Source organism: Cavia porcellus, unplaced genomic scaffold, assembly GCF_034190915.1.
Source record: "Cavia porcellus strain 051 isolate PalLab524CR breed Dunkin Hartley unplaced genomic scaffold, mCavPor4.1 scaffold_25, whole genome shotgun sequence".
NCBI lineage: Eukaryota > Metazoa > Chordata > Mammalia > Rodentia > Caviidae > Cavia > Cavia porcellus.
Genome location: NW_026947508.1, coordinates 7,406,807 through 7,428,175, shown reverse-complemented (window position 1 = coordinate 7,428,175; position 21,369 = coordinate 7,406,807). Strand labels below are relative to the sequence as shown.

Below are 21,369 nucleotides of genomic sequence, written 5' to 3'. Positions count from 1 at the left end.
AGAATATCAAGTCTAGAAAACATAAATTAAACCTTGGGCCTGCTGCAACCCCAGCACTCAGCAGGCTGAGGCAAGAGGATCCTTGCAAGTTTGAGACCAGCTAGGCTACAAAGTGAGCTCGGGACCAGCCTGAACTGTATAATGAGACCCTGTCTTGAAAAGAGCCCTCCTCCCCCAAAAAAACCACATAGCGAAAAAGAAAAGAAGGAAAAAAGAAAGAAAACCTTGACTGTGAAAGACATGACATTTTCATTTTATGGTAGCTGCGGAAGATTTCGTATTTTCTGGTCACTGAATCAGTGTAATTGGGAAAGCAAGCCCAGTGAGGGTAGGTAACCGTCCCGTCAGGAAACAGTGCTTACTTCTGCCACCCCTACAAGTGTTTCGTGCAACCACTTACAATGAAATCGCCCACTAGTAAGCGATCGAGTGTCTGCCGGATTTCTGCTTTGGTCTGCATCTTCAGCTTGTTATACTGTCTTCGGGCAGCCTTGGCCACTCTCAGTTCAAGTTCAGACTGATAGCCAAACCCTGCAAGATTGGAATACACACAACAGTCGGATTTCCAATGACTGGGTAGATAAAATGCTGCCGTGAGTCTATGCTAATTAGGAATCTCCACCAAAGCTAACAAGCAATCAGTAACAGCAGCTCCCTGCTCAACCTGGTGTAACACAGGAACGGGGCACAGGTGTGGTGGATGGGCATGCAGAGAAAAGAAGCACACAAGGGAAGGTCCCTAAGTCACGATTTCTAAAGATTTCCAAACTACTACATTTCAAAACCTTCATAAAACAGAAGACTACATTGACAGACAAAGTGCAATTCAGAAGGAAATGCCTTCTGTAGTCTATCAGTAACAGAGTGAAGAAGCCACAATACTCATGGCTACCAATTACGTGAAAAGTCTCCAAAACTGGGCAAAAAACTAGAAGGGCTCCATTGTTACAGAAAAATGAAACAATCAGTTACAAAAATCCCTGGCAATTTCACCTTTACCTTGGAGGTTGGAAAAAAAAAAAAAAATCCCTGGCAACGGAAGTGCTTTGACTGTATCTACTATCTCAAATCTTTCCTGAGAACACAGGGAAGCATAAATAAATCAATGATATTTAGACCTTTGCACTGTAAGATGCTTTACCAAACAAGTGAAGACCTGATCCTGGCATCTGGAAGGACATCCCTGAACACCCCTCCCAGTTCACTTAACACCCCAGTGTAGCCAAGGAAATACCAACCTAATGGAATGAGAAGTATGAGAAAAAAACAAAACATGCCAAAGGGAAGGAAACAAACAGAAAATATGGACAGACACTGATTCTTCCAGAAAAGGAGGCTGTCCAGGGTCATGTGCCCTGACTCAGTGACTGAAGACCACCCTATCCTCGCTGCACAGGCCTCTGCTGCCTACCACTGTCTGGTCCCTGGAATAATAACCTTGTCCAGAGCACCAGAAAGGACAAGAAAGATGTTCTTAGTAAGGAACATAAGATCAAACAAACAAAAAAAGTTAACCTGAGGTATGAACCTTTCCCTTGTAGAAAAAGTCTGCTACTTTTTTAATAGCCTGGGGATTATAGATGATGTTCAAGGGTCTTGTGCTGACATTGAGCCGTCTTTCACAATGACTGTGTGCTGGATTTCTCTCATACAGCATCTCAAAAACTGGGTCTTCTGGGTCTGCAGCTATGGAAGCAAGAAGGAAGAGAGAAAGAAAATGGAGCACAGCAAAAACAATCACTTTATTCTTAGTAAGCCTATGAAGAATTCTGCCGGGGGAGAAAGACATTCTCTAAATTATTTTCCAGCCAGCCCACAGTGATGCTCACCGTAGGAGCCTTGTAAGTTTAACAGGAATCATGAAGTCTGGGCAGCATCCGGTCTAACCAAAGTCCCAGGGGCCTTGCAACATGGCCCCAGGTGCACGCAAGTTAAGGCCCCACACAAATCCACATGGCAAACTATGTGCTCAGAACAGAAAACACCTCTCAGGGACAGGGATTTAGCATCATAAGCACTGGACTGGCAAACACAAGGTCGTAAGTTTGATCCCCAGTACCAAAAAATAAAATAAATGAAAACACCTCTCTCTCCTAATTCTAATCAAAGACTAGCAATCTGGAACAATGACATATTTAAGGGTGAGTTTTAAGAATGTATAAAAAATTACCAGGGTATTGGTCACTTCTGTCTGTTGATGTGGTTTGGAGACCAAAAGACTGTGAGACTCTGCCGACTTCTTTTTGCTATTAAACACACATGGAAAGACACATCAGTGTCATCAGACCACAGTTCACCAGCATCCTAGCTATGTTAGCTGTACTGCTGCGGCAGGCGCGGGTCAGGAACACCAGAGGAGGAAGCACAGCCCCTTCCTCCCACATCAAAGCACCAGGCACACTCACACGTTTTACCCTCCAGCAACGCTCTTCCTTAGCACCCTGAGCGGAAATCCACTTCGCCCTGGCTTGCTGAGTGCCTGCAGGCTTGTTCAGCTTTTCCCAACCCCACTGAAACCCCGTCTTGTCCTCTGTGCTGACAGCACGCCACCTGGTACTCACTTCATTTAACGAGGATTGCTAAATGAGTATTAAGTATGTTCCACTCCTCAAACTTGACATTTTTTGCCTTCTCTTCCCCTCCACTGCCATCCCCCTATCACCCAAAAGTTATGGGCAGGGTAAATGGTTATATATCCAAATATCTGGAACATATCATGGCCAGGTAGTAAGATCAAATACCTTACCACTAATAAACCTATCAGATATAGGAATTACACAAAGAGAGGGGTTGAGATGATTCTCTTTTGGATCCTAGAGTGATGGGATTTCTTACCAATGATAATCGGTCAGAATAAATGAAAATGACCGTCAGACATGAAGGAAATTCAAACACTGACCTTGAAATGTAGAAAATAGTGGTGCTTATGGCATTCTCCTCCAAAACACAGCAAACTATTCCAGGGTAGCCACACCACAAGAGGGGAAGAAAGCATGTGAACCTCACCAACAGCCTCTCTAAAAATCCAACAGCTTAACTAGCCACCCTATCTGTCTTGAGATGTTCAAATATCAGAAAGAATCACATTCATGTCACTTACCATTTGTCTAAAGCAGACCACAATTACCAACATCCTAGCTACATCGCCGTGCCACCGCAGTACATACCGGATTAGGAAAGACCAGAAGGGGAAACATAGTCCCTTCCGTAGCTAGGTCTCGAAGAAACAGTCCGCCCAACCGGACTAAAAGCAAGGAGGAATTTCTTCGAGGAAGAGATTCTGCTAGTAGTTTTACATCTACAAAACAGAAATGTAAAAATTGACATTATGACATTAAAACCTACTTCTAAATATATTATAGTATTTTATAGAGCATTTTAGATGCTATAAACAATTTTTCCATGAAACTAAACCCAAAATAAACTCCCTGACTATGTATCTACTTAAACAAAAAAAGGACTTTTAGAAGTTTCCCAGGAAGATTAATTTTAAACAGAGCCTTTCATTTAACTTCAAAGAGTCTGCTCATTCAACTAAGGCATCTCATACTGAGGCATCTCATAAACTGCTATTTCAAGAACTGAAAAACTGCCAGGCATGGTGGCACACATCTGAAATTCCAGCACACAGGAGGCTGAAGCAAGAGCACTGTACGTTTAGGACAGCCTGGGCTACAAAGTGAGTTTAAGATCAACCTAAACACCATAGCAAAACCTTGCTCAAAAAGACACAAAAATATAATAACTGAAAAATTATTGGGAAATCTCCAAACCACTGAGTATTTATCTATAAATCCTTAATTCAAAGTCCCAAAAACCGCTTAGATACATGTGATCCCCATTATTCAGACTTGGTTTGTGTGCCTTCACCTGCTCACTAAGATACATTTGTAACCCCAAAGTCAACACTTGTGTGACAAAAAACAAAAAACAAAAAAAAACACTTGTGTGGCACTTTCTTGATTACTTAGGCAAAGTCACAAAAGATGTGGGTCAGGGGTTAGGGATTTAGCTCAGTGGCTGAAGCACTTGCTTGTAAGCATAAGGTTATGAGTTCAATCCCAGTACCAAAAAAAAGCAAAGCAAAGCAAAGTGTGAGTCGTCCGCCGAGCGTGGCCCTGCCCGTTCCCTCGGGCTGGCCGAGTCCTGGTGGCGGCACCCACACGGCAAAGGCCTCCTCGTCCTGCTCTGTCTGCAGCTCTGCTCTTTGCCTTTTCGGTGTGCTTTCTGTTCATGATCTTTCAATTTAAAATGGTCAAGTGGGCTGGGGATGCAGCTCAGGGCTACAGCTCTTGTACAGCCTGCAAGTAAATAAATTAAACAGCCAAGTAGAGTGTGAAAGTGCTGCACACTGTTCCTGCATGTGAGAAGGCTCTTACACACTTTACACCAGAAATATTACATTAGGGAAGCTCTGTGTGGGTACAGATTATAGTGCCGCAGGCTATTAACGTGAATTAACAACACAAACATACATTCACACATAAACTTCATTTTATAAGGGGGACTGAACATAGGTTCTTGTGCATACTAAATAAGTACCCTACCACTCAGCTACATTTGCAACCCTTTTTTTAAAAGTTTGAGATACAGTCCCATTAAGCTGCCCGGAACTTGAAATGCTCCTGCCTCAGCCTCCTGAGTAGATGGGGCTAAAGGCATGTGCCATTACCCTAAGCTTAAAGGTATCTTTAAACACAAACTCATGGAAAAGAAAAGGCTAGAGCTATAGATTAAGAAATAACCAACTGAGAAATAACAGGCTCAGAGGCTCACAAGACTCTAACTCTGAACTTCCCTGAGGAGCAGCGGTTCAGTCCATGTTTGTGGTGACTTGCTAGATTATAAAATACACAAATAATGCAAATCACCCATGCCCCAGCACCAAGGATACAACAGTCGCCCCTGGCTCTCCTGGGCCAGTACCTGAAAACTCGAGCTGCATGAATGCCCTTTCAGTCATCTGAGGAGTCCCTTGCTCCTTGTGCAGCAGAGTCACTGTGCCACGCTGCAGCTGCACGTTCAGCTTGGCAAACACGTGGTCTCGCTTTGTGTACGTGTTCATGCACGAGGCGTCTGCAGTGGGGTCAAAAAACTCCTCGGTGCCTACATGACAAGGAAGAACAAGCTTGAAGAAAACTCATGTAAGGATTTTTTTTAAAAAAGGCATAACCAGGACACTGATCGCAGCTGTGACAACTCCACTTGATCATTTTACCCTTTTTTCTTTTACTGGTACCAGGGATCGAACTCATGACCACCTGCTTGCAAGGCAAGCGCTTATGCCGCAGAGCTAAATTTCCAGCCCCTATTTTACCCTTTTTTAAGGAAGGAACTCAAAGACACAGATGACCACTCAATCTGCTAATGTAAAACAACCTTACTGTTTCAGAAAGGCTCTCATCAGCGGTCAAAGCAGGCAGCACAGGACCCACAATGCAGTGCAGTGTGAGGCAGCACTGCCCGGCACGGTGAAGCGGCCTGACTGGACTAGACAGGACAACAGCCAGCAACCCCATGGCCACTGAGCACTACGACTCGGGTGGCTAGGCAATTTACTTCTACTTCATTATAATTAACCTGAGTAGCCTTTTGCAGCCATGGCTCTTGGTCCCAGAGTGCCTCTGGACTGGTATTCAAGCTTTGGAGTTTTTCTAACTTAAATATCTGAATATGCTTAGTTTAATTCTCTAAATATAGCTGCCACTAGAATCTACTCAGCAGCGTACCACTGTTCATACGCAGTCATGGACTTGCACATGGAGCTTCTCCCCAAACACTGCTTCTGTCTCTGCTCAACACACAATCACCGTTCTCCAACTGACTGACCACAGGGCCAGGTGTGGTGGCGCATACCTGTAATCCCAGCCGTTGGGCAGCTGAGGAGGAGGGTTGCCGTGAGTTCAAAACCAGCCTGGGCTACATAGTGAGTTCAAGGCCAGTGTGGACTACACAGTGAGACCTTGTCTCAAAAAAACCCAAAACAATAAATAAAAATAAAAGGACCACGGGCCACGGCACAAACAACAGCCCAAGTTTTATGAACCAACCAAGTGTCTCCCTTTGCCGTGGCAGAGGGGCACGTGCAGGTTGCTGCCCAGCATACCCAGGATCTCCTCAGGGGTCCACTGCTCCTGCTGCTCTGCCGAAAGTCCCTCCACGGCTCTGCCCTCAGGACTCTGCTGTCCGTACCAGCCACCCCAGCCGGGGAACCAGGACTGAAGGTACTGCAGCATCCCGCTGCCTCCACTGCCTTCCGGATCTCCGGGGGACTCTCCCAGAGAATCGAACTGAGGTTCCCGAAGACTCTGCAATCACATGGGAGCACAAGTGGGCACCCAGGGGCAGCAGCTCAATAGCACTGCAACATTGAGTGCCATCAGTCCCAGACCAAAGTGAAAGCGCCCAGAGTGCACTGTGCCTTAACAAACCTTCTCTAGACAATTTCTCACCTCTGCAAGCTCCTCCTGCTTATAAAAGCGATCATGAACCAGTTCACGCAGAATCTTCAGTTCCTCAAAACTCTGCTCATCCTCAATCCGACACATTTCGTCCTGTTTGGGTGAAAGCAAAACAAACAAAAGCAGACCCTGGAGCTCCGGAAGGACTGGAGACCCTCACAGATGAGAACCAGTACCACTGGGGAGCCAACCGGCCCCCACACTCCCAGTGAGGATCAAGAAACAGGGTACAGCTGGCTCCACAGCTGCTGTTTCTGGTTTAAACATTTTCCCTATAATCCATCAGATTTCACTTGGTCCCAAAAACACCAGCAAGTTTCATAGTTTCTGCAACTAATGGTGAGTAGAAAGGACACGAAGAGCAGTCCCCGATCCTCAGCGGGCCTCCACCGTGCCTGTGCTGCTGCCGTGCTGCTGCCGTGCCCTGCCCGGTGCCGAGCACACTGCCAAGCTCCACACGCGTTACCTCAGGTGACCAAAGGGCGTCACCCTCTTCCCACCCTCAAGTGAGGAGGCGGAGGCCCACGTTCACACGGCACGTGTGCGGGCCCCAGCGCCCTCACGCTGCACTGGCACAGACGCCCAGGCTGGCTTTGAACTCCACAGGCTCATCTCCACTTGATTCGTGCCAGACAGGGAAAGGCAATGCGAGCCAGCAACACGCTGAGTTCGAAAACCAAGCGGAGGGCGAGACACAGTTCAGGGCTGGCACATTCGCCCAGCACACACGAGACCCTTGATTAGATCCCCAGGGCCTCCAAAAAAGCAAGCAGGTTAACTACCGGTATCCTGAACTATTTCTTATGCCTTAACATTAGGAAAAAGGAGATTATATTTATGTGCCTGCCTTAGGGGCAACTTACATGTTTTCCTCTCCCTCCAAGTTTGCCTGTGCCTTTCAGAAAACCAGGCAAAGCAAAATGTCTGATTTATCCCATCTTTTTCGTAAGGTTCCACCATCACCCTGTCAGACACTGATGAAGAAGGCATTGACCCAGTGGTCTCACCACACCTGATGTACACAAAAGCAAAACGACCCAAGGGACACAGCGCTGCCAATGCCTGCTCCGAGGCGACAGTGAGGCAGGCACACCAGAGGAGCAGGGGTCGCCAGGCAGCACCCTGCGGCGGTCATGGGGCCTCTGGCCCACAGGTACTGCCAGGCGAGCTGGCCTTCTCCACCTACAGCAGCCCTCGGCCTGGCCTGGCCTGGCCGCCACCGCCACTACCAAGGAGGACAAGTTAAAAGCAGGCCAAGTGAGGCCAACCAGGACTATGGAAGACACAGGCAAAGGCCACAGGGGTCAGTTACAGACTCAGGGGAATCTGGGACTGGGACCGGCTTTGAAGTGACACCGGTGACTTGCACAGAGAAATGCAGGCAGGATTATGGGCACAGAGCTCTGGCAAGACCGTGGCCATCTCCTCGCCCTCCTACACCATGCCTGGCTCCCTTCATGCAGGAGACGGAGGATGCTTCTGGGCAGCGCGAGACTAGGGCCTCCAAGCACTTCTCGCGCCCTTTGCCTTCACAGACCCCATTTGCTCCCCCAATCCTTCTCTGACTGAAAAGAAGAAAGCCAAAGCCACAGTCCACTCACCTTGTCGTCTGCAGACAGTAAGCCTCCTTTCAGTTTGCTGAAGTATTTGTCAGTGTAAAACACAGCATCGTGGGCTCGGTGCAACAGGAAGTCCCAGGTGCAGCGCTTCCGCTGCTCTCTGATCTCATACAAGTTGGCATTCAGAGCAAAATACCACCACTCCCGGCAGCTGCAACAGCCCGTAAGGATGTGTCACTTCTCGCGATAAAGCGACCACGATGCTATCAGCCCAGGCAACCCCGTAACACCGCTTCTTCTCCTGGACACTTTCTCTCTAACAGCCATCAATGTAGGTCCAGGGCATTTGAATCGAAAGCTACAAGCAGATCTGCTACTGAAGAACACCAACAACAGATCCCTGACTTACGTACCCATAATCACAGTGTCCCACTGACTGGCACTGCCACAATGTTAGTGCCTCCACTGAGGGAAAGCCAAGGTGCCAGCAAGGCAAACACCACCTTTCAATAATCACCAAGGGCTTTTAACTGAAGCTTAGAGGTACAGGGCTGGCCTCGCATGTCCGAGGCCATGGGTTCCAGCCAGTGGGAAAACAATGTTTAAATTGAATTTGTAGGGAAATACATGGAAATGCCTAGGATCTTTAAAAAGCTTTAATGCATCAGACTGGTCAAGTTTATCACTGTAACACGAAAGAGGATTTGTGTTTGTTACGGAAGTTAGAAAGTGCAAGATAAACATTAACCTAACAGCAAGGGAGAAGACATTAAGAAGCAGGATCAGGCCAGTAACGCCTGTGCCCAGAGGATCACCACAAGTTCACGGCAGGCCTGGGTTACACAGTGAGCTCAAGGCTATCCAGAGCCAGACCCTGTCTCAAAAGTCTAAAACATAAAAGCAGGATGAGGGATGGGCCTGCAGCTCAGTGGTCTAACATGCACAAGGCACTGTAATAGAAGAAAAAGGGAAAAGAAGGTTCGAAGAATATCACAGAGCATCCACTGCACACCAGATCTCACCGAATCAATGTGAGTTTCTGCCAAACTAGACCTAGAGGGCCTGATGAATTTCACCACACTTCATCTAAAAGTAAACTTTAATTGGATAAATATACAATAAGAATATTAATAATGATAATAGGAACGGTATCTGTAGGACCAGAAAAATCAACTATACTTTTACCCCAACCCTGTGTGAGGGACACGGAGGCATTATTCCCAGTGCATTTTCCAAAGAGAAGAACACGTCATGAAATGTGCTGTCCAGACGCCCCAGTGAGCCCTTACTTCTTAGACACCGCCACTTTGGGTTTCCACTTCCGGAACTTCACCTGTCTCTCCTTCCGCTCCAGCTCCTTGAGGAATTCCATGATCTGCCTATATTGCAGCTTTTATTAGAGATTAAGACATACTCAGTTAGAACGATTTGGTTCTTTTATTCAGTTAAGACCTGCACCCAAAAAGAACAATTCATATCGGTCAATCCTGACCTAAATCCAGTGCACTGAGCAGCACGTTTCTTTAGTCACTGAGAATTAATATTTATATTTATTGATTTTTTTTTTCTTGTCTTTTTGAGACAGGGTTTCCCTATGCAGTTTAGGCATAGTTGAACCTGAGATGAAGCCAATCTGATTGTAACAGAAAGTGGGGTTTGTTTGGGACCCGGCTTTGACCTGGAGGAACCAGGCCCATGGGTGAGTGCCTGCCCTCCTGCGGACGGCTGCGGCCTGGAGCCGCCATGAACACGTTCCCTCCCCAGCCACTGCCTGGCCGGCCAGTACCTGAGACAGCGTCAAGGGAATGGTCTCCAGCTGAATATCACACTCGATGCGGGGGCTGTGCCGGGACCGCAGGGGCTCCTTGGAGCAGTTTCTCTTCAGGAGTGCAGACGTGCACACGGGCTCCAGGATGTAGTGGTGACTGCGACTCTCCATGCTCTTTGCCATGGCCTCCTGCACGTTACAAGAAGACCTGCTCTTATCAGACCGCCTTCCTCCTGCTCACTGCCCATTGATCAGACTGCGGTTTTATGACAGTCAAGCTAAGCTACAGGCTGAGTCCTAAGAGCAAATGTTACCTAACCTACAGGGTGATATCAGAACCCAAAAACAGCATCAAATTGCATCCTAAAGCTCACTACTATTTTAAAACATTCTTTATATTTCTCCACAGGTTATACATTCACATGGTTTAAAATTTAAAAGGAGCCAGGTATGCTGGCTCACCCCTGTAATCCCAGCACTCAGGAGGATGGGGCAGGAGCATCATTGTGAGTTTGAGGCCAGCCTGGGCTACAAAAGTGAGCTCAAGCCCAGCCTGAACTGCATAAAGAGACTCTGTCTCAAAAAGACAAAAATAAAATAAAATTTAAAAGGATGCACTCACTTCAACAACATGTATTCTAAAATTTAAAAGGCAAAAAAGGATGAAACACCTCTTTCCTACCCTGACCCCAGCCACTCTTTTGCCCCCCTCCCCCCACAGCTTCAGCTCCCCCCCGGTCTCTCTATGCGCCTGCACCCAGCTGTTTCCTTTCATAAACGCTATAAAACCTGCTTGAAACCTTAATACTGTATCTTAGAGACTTTTATGTATTTATTCATCATAAAGATTTTCCTTTATTCTAAATAGCTGCGTAATCCTCCAGTATAAGGAAAAGGTATTTATTTTTAAAAGAATTAGCAAAACCAAAACCACTCTCTGCACAACAAGCTGCAAGCCAAAGATAACCTTGGGTCAAGGAAAAGTGAGTCATTTTCCCCTGTTTCACTTAAACCACCTACTATTTCTTTATAAAAAGATCAAACTGAACTATTTTTTATGCTTTACAAACAGTAACATGTTATATCTGATGACTCATAAGTTTTTAAGTATCTCTTAGAGGAATGCTACCAGAGGTGACATTCCCACAAACAACACAGTAAGAGAGCTCCTGTTTAAGAATTAAGCCTGGGCCAGGCATGGTGGTGCATGCCTGCAAACCAGGCACTCAGGAGGCTGAGGCAGGAGTACCGCCATGAGTTCAAGGCCAGCCTAGGCTATATAGTGAGTTCAAGGCTAGGCATGGTAGCATATACCTCTAATCCCAGTAACTCAGGAAGATCAAAGTTCAAGGCCAATCTTAGCAACTTAGTAAGACACCATCTCAAAATGAAAAGTTAAAAAAAGGCTAGGCTTAATCTCATGCAAAACATGGGTTCAATCTCCAATACCACCAAAAATAATAATAACAATAATAATCAGATCTGTTGGCTCTGGTCATTTAAAATATGGATGCCCAGTACATGACAACAAAGAGAATACAAAACTACAGTACGTCACAGGTAAATAGCACAATACTACACAGGAGCAAACGGTGATGCATAGCATACCAATGTATCTTAACAACACAACCTTAAGGGTGGAAATTAAAGGGTCATTAAACCACCCTTAAAGGGTAGCTTACAGTGAGGCACTTGCCTAGCACCCATTAGCCCACTGGTTCAACCCTGAGTACTGAGAAAGAAAGACAGACAGAGCCAAGACAAACCCATCTGGTTCAGGGTAAGAGGTACCTTGCCAATGTACCTTGCCAGTGATGCCTGGGGAAGAGAGGGGCAGGAATGGAAGTCAGCTGCAGAAAGCAACCTGCGAGGCGGCAACCCTAAACACTGTCCCTCCGTGCTGCCTTGCAGTAGAGCCCTCTACAGAGCCGTACCTGTAACTCCACCTGCGGCAAATCCCCCAGCATGGTGCAATCGACGTCCCAGTAGATGCTAAACTCTGCCACATCTAATCGTTTTTTCCGCATCAGTTTCTGTACCTAATGGAAGAAAGATGGGGAAAAATAGGATGACTGTCATTACTCACAAATGTATGAGTGCAATCAGCAAACCATGAGAAAAACATCACGCACTTAGCAAGGATATAAAACTGAGCCAAAACATGACTTTGCCCCTTTCAGAGACTAAATCTAATAGCTGGACACACTCCAAATAATTTTAATGATGCAGAAGAAACAGAGGAAGCATATACAAGATATATGAGCACACAAAAAAGAAAATGCCACTACGCAGATAAGTGTCAAAATATGCACACCCTTCACACAGACAGTTGTGTAGAAGGAAGGAACTGGGCTGATGGGGATAGAACACACCCACGTAGCTGGAGCCCTGGCGGCCCTGGGGACAGCACAGGCACAGGGGTATGAGTACACAGCTGGACTGGGGATGAGCCAGTATGGCACTGAGAGAAGTATCTCGTCATCTTCCTGGGGGTCCCGATCGGATAGTGCCGTCTCCCCCAGGAGGAGTCACGCCCGCCCGCCAGCCGTGAAGGTAACCTTATGGTGAAAACAGGACCTTACAGACGGAATCAGGTTAAAATGAGGTCATGCTGGACAAGCGCAGGCCCCAATCTAACCAGTGCGGAAGGCAGAGGCAGAGGCGAGTGGTGCACTGCAGGCCAAGGAATGCCAAGCACTTCCAGCAGCCAGAGCCTCTAAGGCAAGCAAGGGACAGATTCTCCCTCACAGCCTGCAGAAGGAACAAGTCCATTTGATTGCAGATTTCTGGTCTCCAGAACTCAAGAGTAAATTTCTCTGGTTTTAAGCCTTCCGGTCCACAGCAGTGCGTTATGGCAGTGTGTTATGGCAGCCCATGAAAACAAATACACCAGGAAAGGAAGTATACACCACGCTAAGGATTCTGGACTTCACACTTTAGACATCAAGAAGACTGTTGGCGTTTGGTTCAGTGGCTGTTTCCGGCACCAAGGATGAAACCCAGCAAGCACTAAGCTAAGTTGCCCAGGCTGGCTCCCAACATATAGTCCTCCTGCCTCAGCCTCCCGTGCAGCTGGTATTACAGGCATCCCCGTCATGCCCAGCCTGCCCAAGGTGCTGCTGTAAGAAGCACCAAGACGAGCACGGTTTAGATGCAGAACTGTGATGGCGGAGGCAGACCTTCCCTTCGTGTCCCAGAAAACAAAGAAAGAAAATGAGTCATAAGCCGGGCGTGGTGGCTCACGCCTGTAATCCCAGCATTCAGGAGGCTGAAGCAAGAGGATCGTTACAAAGTGAGCTCAAGGCCAGCGTGAACTGCATAGCAAGACCCTGTCTCAAACAGACCAAAAAAAAAACCTGCAGAGGGTCACAGGACAGGGTATTCCATCAGCCCAAGCTAGAGCTGACAGACCCCAAAGGACAAGAGGATGGAGAGGAAGGCACAGATGTGACTGCTAGAAGAAAAACGAGCAGAACACTGTGACCCCATGGACATGGAAGGTAAAGAATGCCGAGGGAAGGCTGAGCGCGAGGCTTCCGGACACTGGTACGGGGTGAAAGCGCGTGCTATGGAGCAGGCGTACCCAACTCTTCTGGTAAAGGACAGACAGGAAATGACCGCGGCTTTGCAGCCACGCGGGCTTTACTGCGGCTGCTCAGCTTTGCCACCGCGGCACAAACACAGTCATGACCAGCGAGGCAGGGGCACACACCTACCATCCCAGCACTAGACAGGCTGAGGCAGAAGCACCTCAAGGCTGGCAGAGTCGGGCATGGCGGCACTGAGGCAGGGGTTTCCTGCAAGTGTGCGGCCAGCCTGAGCTACATGTGACTTCAAGGTCGACCTGGACTACATAGTGAGACCCTGTGTTAAAAAGCAGCAAAATAACAACAAAACAGGCCTGATGACGCTACAACCCAATAAACCTTAGTGTACAAAACGGGGTGCGGATTTGCCGACAGGCCACCCTGTGCAGCCCCCGCCCCGAGCAGGTCTGCCCGGCTCCACCTCACCTCTGCCCCTTGGCACCCTCAGCTGTAACACGAGGACAACACTGGCGGAGAAAACTCCAGAGAATTAAAGGAGTCAAGTCATGGAAAGCGCTAACAGCAGCGCCTAGCACATAAAAGGGCTCAAAAACTACTAGCTCTTGTTTGTTTTGTTAAATAAAATTTACATGAAGTCACTTTTCTGGGCTAGGGCGATGCATTGGCCCCTAAAGGACCAGACTACAAATCAGGATGGAGTCATTACGCTGAGTTCACCTGGCTCAAAGCAGAGGTTTATGTGACCTTCCCAAAACCAGGAGAAATAAGCAACAGCAGTCAGATTTCCCAAACAGACCTGCCAACTGGGACGACCAGGAAATTTTCCCGTCATCCTTCCTTAGCTTTTCGTCCTTACAAGATGCAACCTGAAGAAATTTAACACTAATCCATCAGTTATTTTTCCATTGTTTTGTCCCTCACTTAAAAATAAAGTAACTTTGAAAGGACCAATCACTTTTTGCTTTTTGCTGCTGCATTCTTCAGCCCTCTGTCTATAAAAATGCCAGCCTCTTCTGCCTAGCCCATCAAAGTACTTACTCTGTTGTATAGAATTGTGTTGCTTAATTCTAGAAACTAAAGCCAATTAAGAGCTTCAACTTGTTCCAATTTTGTTCTCTGACGGATCTAATATTCAGTAACACGTTATGGAGTAAAGGAAAAAGGCTGGTGTAGGGGACTGGCAACTGGTGGTCAACTTAAACCCCAACCAACTGACTCGGCGTGGTGCTGAGGTGGACGGCCCGCCGGAGGACTGCTGCCAGCACAGAAAGCAGACTGGAGAGGAAGAGCGGTGTTGTGGGTCCTCCTAAGAGCTGCTGTTTGGAGGAGCTGGTTCTCCTGGTCCTTACTTTGAGCATCACTCCCTGGCTCCAGAGGAGAAGCTGTGTGCTGTTTAACCTCCAGAAGGTCATCATGCTGGCTTCCTCATATGAGCTCAGCTGTTCTCACTGTCAGAGGAGCTCGGCACCTCAGTGTCACTGAGGATGGCCGCAGAACTTATCAGGGGAGCCCTGGTCCTCATTTTTGAGCATCGCTTCCTAGCTCCAGCACAGACCTCGGCCTGCTGGCATGGATCCTTCACCTCACTGGCACAGACTTTCTAGCTCTCATCACTGACCTTTGGGCTTTCTCAGCACAGATCCGTGAAACAGCCTTGAGCCACTGTCATGGGCTCTGGGCTTTCAGCTGAGCTCATCCAGGTTTTGCCGTGGGATCCAGGCCCTTGGCTGGATTTTCTAGGTCTTTGGCATTGTGGACAGATCTCCTGCACTTTCTTTGTATTTGACTCCTTTGGTGAACATTATAAATAATACTATAAATTATGTGTCCTGTGTGTAATTTTTCTCCTAGCAACCCCTGAAGACAACAGTTGGCTTCAGGGCGGCGAAATAGGCAGATGGGCTATAACAAGACCCTTGAAGAACCATGAAATCTGATGAGCTTCCAGGCTGCTGGACACTGGAGGACGATACACCCTCTGCAGCTGGGAACTCATCTGTACCCTTTATAATGTCCTTTATCATACCCTGGTCAAGTGTTTCCTTGACTTGTGTGAAACATCAAGCAAATTATCCAACCTAACGATGGGCCATACAAGCTGTAATTGATGCCTGGATAATTCGAAGCATGGGTCACAACCGGGGACTTCCAAATGGCATCTGAAGTGGTGACACCTGCGAGCCTGTCTTTAACCGACAGAGCCTGCAGGAGGTCTGGCTGGAGTCACGCTGCAGTCAACTGCAGGACCCCCGGGTGGTACTGGGTGTGCGAGGGGAAACTACGGAACACCTGGTATCAAAAGTGATGTGTCAAGAATATAAAGAAACAGAATGCTTTATCCAACAAACCCAAAGCACCACTGAGGCATCCCACAATTACTTTTAAAAAAAACGCACAAATGTGCATGCCAGAGAGAGGCAGAAAATGGAGCTGAAGACACAGAAAGCATCAGCAAGCATTCCCAGGTAGCGGCTGAAACCAAAACCACGAGCTTCCATGGAGGCAAACGCCAACCCCCCACCCCCCACCCTTCCCCACTCCCCACCCCCTACCCCACCCCCCGCATCTCGGTTTCCTGGTGTATAAAATGGAGATGCTGTGACCAAAGGCGGGGAAACATTAACTATTTCCCTGTCTCAGGGAGTTCAGTTCACCTACAGACAGACCAAAGATCTGCACACCTCCGGGGAGCAGAGGAGGAAGGAGCACAATCCCCTCCAACACTAAGGGAGAAAGCTCAGAGCTGCGGTCCTCAGAACATGGCTTCCTGCTGGACTGCGGTCACGTTCCATACTCACGGGCTCATTCAGAGCATTCTGCATGGACACATTCTTAATACAGACGCCGAACGCAAAAGGATGAGAAGGATTGGTGACGCCATCTTCAAAGCGTAAATGGACATCTTGAATTTTTAACTGTGAACAGGCAAAGAAAGAAAAATCATTTTAGCTAACTTCTGCAGATAAAAAACTGCAGGTAGGGGTCAAACCTTTCCACTGAAGTAAACCATGACAAGCATTTTACACAAATGTAACACAGATATCCAGTATCCGGCAACGTGCTAAGTGTTAGAATCGCAAACTGCATGTGACTTTCTTTTTTCAGTACAAAGGAGTGGAACCCAGAACGTAATGCAGGCTAGGCCAGCACTCCGCAACATACACCCAACCTTTCATCATCTCACCAAGTCAGTCAGGCTGCAATCTTCCTGGCTCATTCTCCTGAGTACCTAGGATCACAGGCATGTGTCACCACACCTCGCAGGAATCACACTTCTTTGTCAATAGTGTTACTTCAAGAAGAAAGGTAAACTACTCTCATTAACTTATGTTAGAAGATAAGTCAGGGGTTGGGGATTTAGCTCAGGGGCATAAGCGCCTGCCTGGCAAAGTGTGTGATTGTGAGTTCAATACCGGTACTGATAAAAAGAAAAAAAAAAAGAAGATAAGTCAAAAGAACGTTTAGCTGGGCATGGTGGCATGCTGGGAGGCTGAGACAGAAGTATACCAATTCTGAACCCGACCAGGGAAACTTAGCGACTTAATGAGACCCAGTCTCAAAATTTTTGAAGTGAGCTGGGGAAGCTGCTCAGAGTGCAGTGGGAGGCCCGGGTTGGATCCAGGGGTGCTGCATGCATTTATTTCTCCTTGCCCTGTAGGGGCTACAGAGAGGAATTCCGCGTCAATGAGCTAAAAAACAATAGCAGAAAGTAAAAAGACAATAAAATGGGAGAAACGCCTTCCGAATCACATGTCTGACAAGGGACTAGCTTCCAGAATACAGAACGAACACTCTGAACTCAACAATAAAATGATTAACCAAAAAAAAAAAAGAATGTTTAAAAAATACATTAAATGACAAACTGATTTTTTAAGTAAGCAAAAGATCTCAACAGATATTTCTATGACCCCCTCCTCCCCTGAAAAAAAGGCACACAGGGCTGGCTGTAGAGCTCGGTGGCGAGCGGTGCCCAGCATGCATGCTGCCTGGGCTCCAGCGCCAACACATGAGCAAACACGTATGAAAACACACACACAAACAGATACTCAACATCTGTCAGCCCTCATGGGAATGCAAATCAAAACCCCAGGAGATCCCTTCATACCTAGTAGGGAGGGACATAACCAAAAGACAGACAATAAAAGTGATCAGGAGGTGAAAGTCAAAACGCAGACACACCTGCGGGCAAACTGTAATACAGTTCAGTCTCCTTGGAAGAGTTTCAGTCCCTCGTTCCTCAAAAAGCTAACCATGATTCAGTAATTCCACTCAAGGAAAATGAAAACCTCTTCATATAAAATACTATACACAGATGTCTTAGTGTCATTATCCATAAAAGCCAAAAAGTAGAAAAAACCCAAATGACCATCAGCAGGTAAATGGAAAACAAAATGTGGTATATCCTGAGGACTGCAGAAATTCTTCACACAAACAGTCCATTCAAAAGAGGGCTGGGGACGCAGCTCGATGGTAGAGCACTTGCCTAGCACGTGAGGACCTGGCACTGCCCTAGCACTGCCATAAAAAAGGAGCTTTTCTGCTGCATGTGGGAGTGCATACCAATAATACAACCACTCAGGAGGCTGAGACAGGAGGATCACCATCATTTGCCAGCCTGAAACATAGGGAGTTCAAGATCAGCCAAACTAATAGCAAGATGCTGTCTCAAAAAAAAAAGGAGAAACAGAGACTCGACCAAACTTTAACACAGTTTCTCACACTCTATATTATCACCAAAGATAATACCGTCCCCTTCTGAGCTCTTCCTAGAAATGCTCAGGATTGTCAAAGAATTTACTGTTTGCTCCAGCCAAGAGCTGACGCAGACTGCTGACTCCTTTCCGGCAGTATTACTAAGCAGGGATTACAATGTGAACGCTTCTTCAGTAGGTAGGACTAGGCAGGCAGGTGACAGATTGCACTCAGGAATGTCCTAGTAGGGGAGGGGCCTGCCCCCGCCCGCCCAGTGCAAGGACAGAAGAGTCCGGAGCACATGCCTGCTCACACCAACACTCTAACTCCCACTCCCTCCGGCTTCCTCCACCTCCGGCTCCTTTTTTAAATTTTTGTTTGTTTGTTTGGTTTTTGTCCTTTTGAGACACGGTCTCAGTTCAGGCTGGCATTGAGCTCACTATGTAGCCCAGGCTGGCTTCCAACTCTCAAGTAACTCTCCTGCCACAGCCTCCCCCGTGCAGGGATTACAGGCCTGCACCACCATGCCCGGCTCCAGCTCCCTTTGTGAGCTCAGCACCGCCCCTCCAGGGAGCAGTTACTGAATGACATCTGTTTTCACCACTTTCACTAGGGCCCTGCTCTGCAGACCCCTGGCCGTCCACACAGGGAAACGTACGAGTTCATCATAAAGGAATGAAGCACAGACACAGCCCACAAGGGATGAGCCTTCAAACATGATGGTTAAGGAACACGCCCAGGCCCCACACTGCCTGATTCTGTTTATCTGCTATGAAAAGTCCAGAGCAAGCAAATCCACGGAGAAGGTAGATTAGTCAACTGGCCGTGACTACCAATGGGGAAGGTCGTTTCCATGGGGGTGATGGAAATGTTCTGAAATCATATAGTAGTGATTGGTGCACAACTCTGTAAGTATGCTAAACACACTAAATGGTGTACTTTAAAAGGGTGAGCATTCTGGTATATGAACTGTATCTCAACAAAGTTGTTCAAACTAAACTGAAATATAAATATCAGAAGGAGCAGGGGCACACACCTGTAACCCAGCACTCCGAAGGCACAGGTGCGAGGTCACAAGTCCGAGTTCAGCCTAGGCTACATAGGTCTCAAAAAAACTAAACTAAATAATGATGATGGATTTTTTTAATCGATGACACCTAAAAATAAATATTCATGCATGCAGGCACATGCCTGAAATCTGAGCTAGTCAGAAAGCTGAGGCAGGAGGATTGCAAGTTTGAGGTCAGCCTAAACAACTTAGTAAGACTCTGTTTCAAAATAAAAGGGCTGCCCAGGCGCAGTGGCGCACACTTGTGATCCCAGTGCTCAGGAGGCTGAGGCAGGAGGATCACTGAGAATTAGAGGCCAGCCTGGGCTACACAGTGAGTTCAAGGTCAGCCTGAACTCCATAGTGAAATTCTGTCTCAAAGAAAAAAAAGATGAAAACAAAATGAAACGGGCTGGAGATGCAGCGCAGTGTAGGGTGCTGTGTTTTGTGGGAACACGGCCCATCCAGAACCCTTCTGGCCTGGAAGACCAGGTATTCCAAGAAAACTCTGGAAATACAGGCAAAACCCTCTGATGTCCATGAAAATTAGTCTGGATCCGGATTCAGTTTTCTGTTAGCTTGGTTTCGGTTTTTTGAGACAGGGTCTCACTACATCACCTGGGCTTGGCCTTGAACTCACTACAGAGCCCAGGCTGATGTCCAGCTCACAATCCTGCTGCCTCGGCTTCCCACCTGCTAGGAATACCGGTGTGTGCCACCATGCCCAGCTCTGATCTAACTCCGGAAGACAAAACGCAAGCATAATTAGAACAGAAAATGTGGCCAATAACCAGCGCTGTAATTTAGCAAACTGACACCAGAGACATCAGTAAGAGATTATAGCCCTAGAGCACCGCTCAAAATTCACTGTGTAACCTCCTCCCATCGGGGATCCAAACTCTCCCATTGCACAAGTGAAGAAACAGAGACTCAGGGAGTTAAGCAATCTGCCCTGAAACCACAGTTATCAAGGCCTAGAGAACCTGGCTTCTGAGGAGCTAAGTCCTTTAGGGAGGCGGATTCTAACATCCACATGTAGAAGTGAAACAGGAGCGCCTACTCAAAACCAGCTGAAGCAAGAGAAACCCAGGCTGGCCAGGGAGCACAGGACTTGCTTTTCAGGTTTTTCTTCCAGCGCGCCTGGACACAACTAACGTCAACGATGCCCACGCGAACAGGCCAGCGAGGGAGATGCTCTGAGCCAACAGACCCCGTGCGCACAAGTCAGCAGGGCTCACCTCAATGTTCTCCACGATCCTGGTAACCACCGAGGCCGTCACTGAGTACCAGTACGACTCTCCTTTCTGCTGGCGCTCGTTCTGCAAGGGAAACAGCCGGGGTTAGAGTCCGGGCCTTCGCGCACCCGGGGGCCCCAGCACTGCCCCTCCGGCCAGCAGGCCCCCCGCCTTGCCTTCCACTTCTCCTCCAGGGCTTGCAGCAGCGCCTTCTTGCGCTCCCTTTCCAACAGCTCCTCCTTTTCATCGTTGAAGTCCTGGACTTTCTCAGGGGCGCCAATCAAATGGAGGCCGGAGATGGAGATGACCCAGGGGTCCACGTGCGGGCGGTAGAAGGGGATCTGCAGCGTGGCTTTGCCAATGAAGCCTGCGCGGGACAGGGAAGTCTGCTTCACCGCCCGCACGCGCTATGAGCTCCTCCCGCTTCTAGTGCTGTGTGGGTTTTACCATTTGTTTTTTAATTTTAACAAATAAGCAGCAGGCTCTTGCATATGTGAAACGAGTTAAGGCTGGGAACAAGGCATGGTGACGGAAGCTGGAGAAAGCTCAGGCAGACTTTATCACGCCAAAGGTGCCCTTGGCCCCTGGAAACGCTTTCCCAGTGGGAACTCACCTTAAACCTCCTCGGGGTGCCTTTCTTCCCACGGCACCTGGGCAAGCCATAGGCCCAATACTCATGCTTGCTGGTTATTAACTGGCTGGTTGCTAAGTGTTTGTTAGGAATTCTCAGACCTGTAGTATGTCCAGCCTTGAATACACCCATCACAAACTAAAATGCAGGTAACACTACATTGGTACGCTAGTGATAAAAAAGAATTTTTCTTTTGCTTTTTTGAAACAGGGTCTTACTATGCACTTCAGGCTGGCCGTGAGCTCATTTTGTAGCCCAGGCTGGTCTCGTACTTGCAACGATCCTCCTGCCTCAGCCTCCTGAGTGCTGTGAAAAAAAAATTCTGAATGTTTATGAGAAAATATGCTGATGAAAAAGCTAAATGGGGGCCTGAGTTCAATTCCTGGTACCAAAAAAAAAAAAGGAATGCAGAAAGGTAAATGACCTG

At 47.6% G+C, this 21,369-nt stretch overlaps 1 protein-coding gene across 8 annotated transcripts in view; it reads right to left on the bottom strand.

Moving 5' to 3' along the window:
• Positions 1 to 21,369, bottom strand: part of Vps13d (vacuolar protein sorting 13 homolog D) — a 243,841-nt gene that overhangs the window by 207,887 nt on the left and 14,585 nt on the right. For 7 of the 8 annotated variants that reach the window (XM_063235530.1, XM_063235536.1, XM_063235533.1 and 4 more), the window contains exons 4-17: positions 20,488 to 20,678; positions 20,315 to 20,395; positions 16,135 to 16,251; positions 11,723 to 11,827; positions 9,807 to 9,977; positions 9,310 to 9,410; positions 8,063 to 8,231; positions 6,453 to 6,554; positions 6,107 to 6,308; positions 4,927 to 5,106; positions 3,168 to 3,298; positions 2,171 to 2,246; positions 1,516 to 1,686; positions 401 to 531 (exon numbers count right to left, since the gene is read on the bottom strand). In XM_063235530.1, the coding sequence (XP_063091600.1) occupies positions 401 to 531; positions 1,516 to 1,686; positions 2,171 to 2,246; positions 3,168 to 3,298; positions 4,927 to 5,106; positions 6,107 to 6,308; positions 6,453 to 6,554; positions 8,063 to 8,231; positions 9,310 to 9,410; positions 9,807 to 9,977; positions 11,723 to 11,827; positions 16,135 to 16,251; positions 20,315 to 20,395; positions 20,488 to 20,678 (1,928 nt within the window). Of the gene's footprint in view, positions 1 to 400; positions 532 to 1,515; positions 1,687 to 2,170; positions 2,247 to 3,167; positions 3,299 to 4,926; positions 5,107 to 6,106; positions 6,309 to 6,452; positions 6,555 to 8,062; positions 8,232 to 9,309; positions 9,411 to 9,806; positions 9,978 to 11,722; positions 11,828 to 16,134; positions 16,252 to 20,314; positions 20,396 to 20,487; positions 20,679 to 21,369 lie in introns of those variants that run through there. The other variant, XM_063235537.1, reaches the window with a different exon arrangement.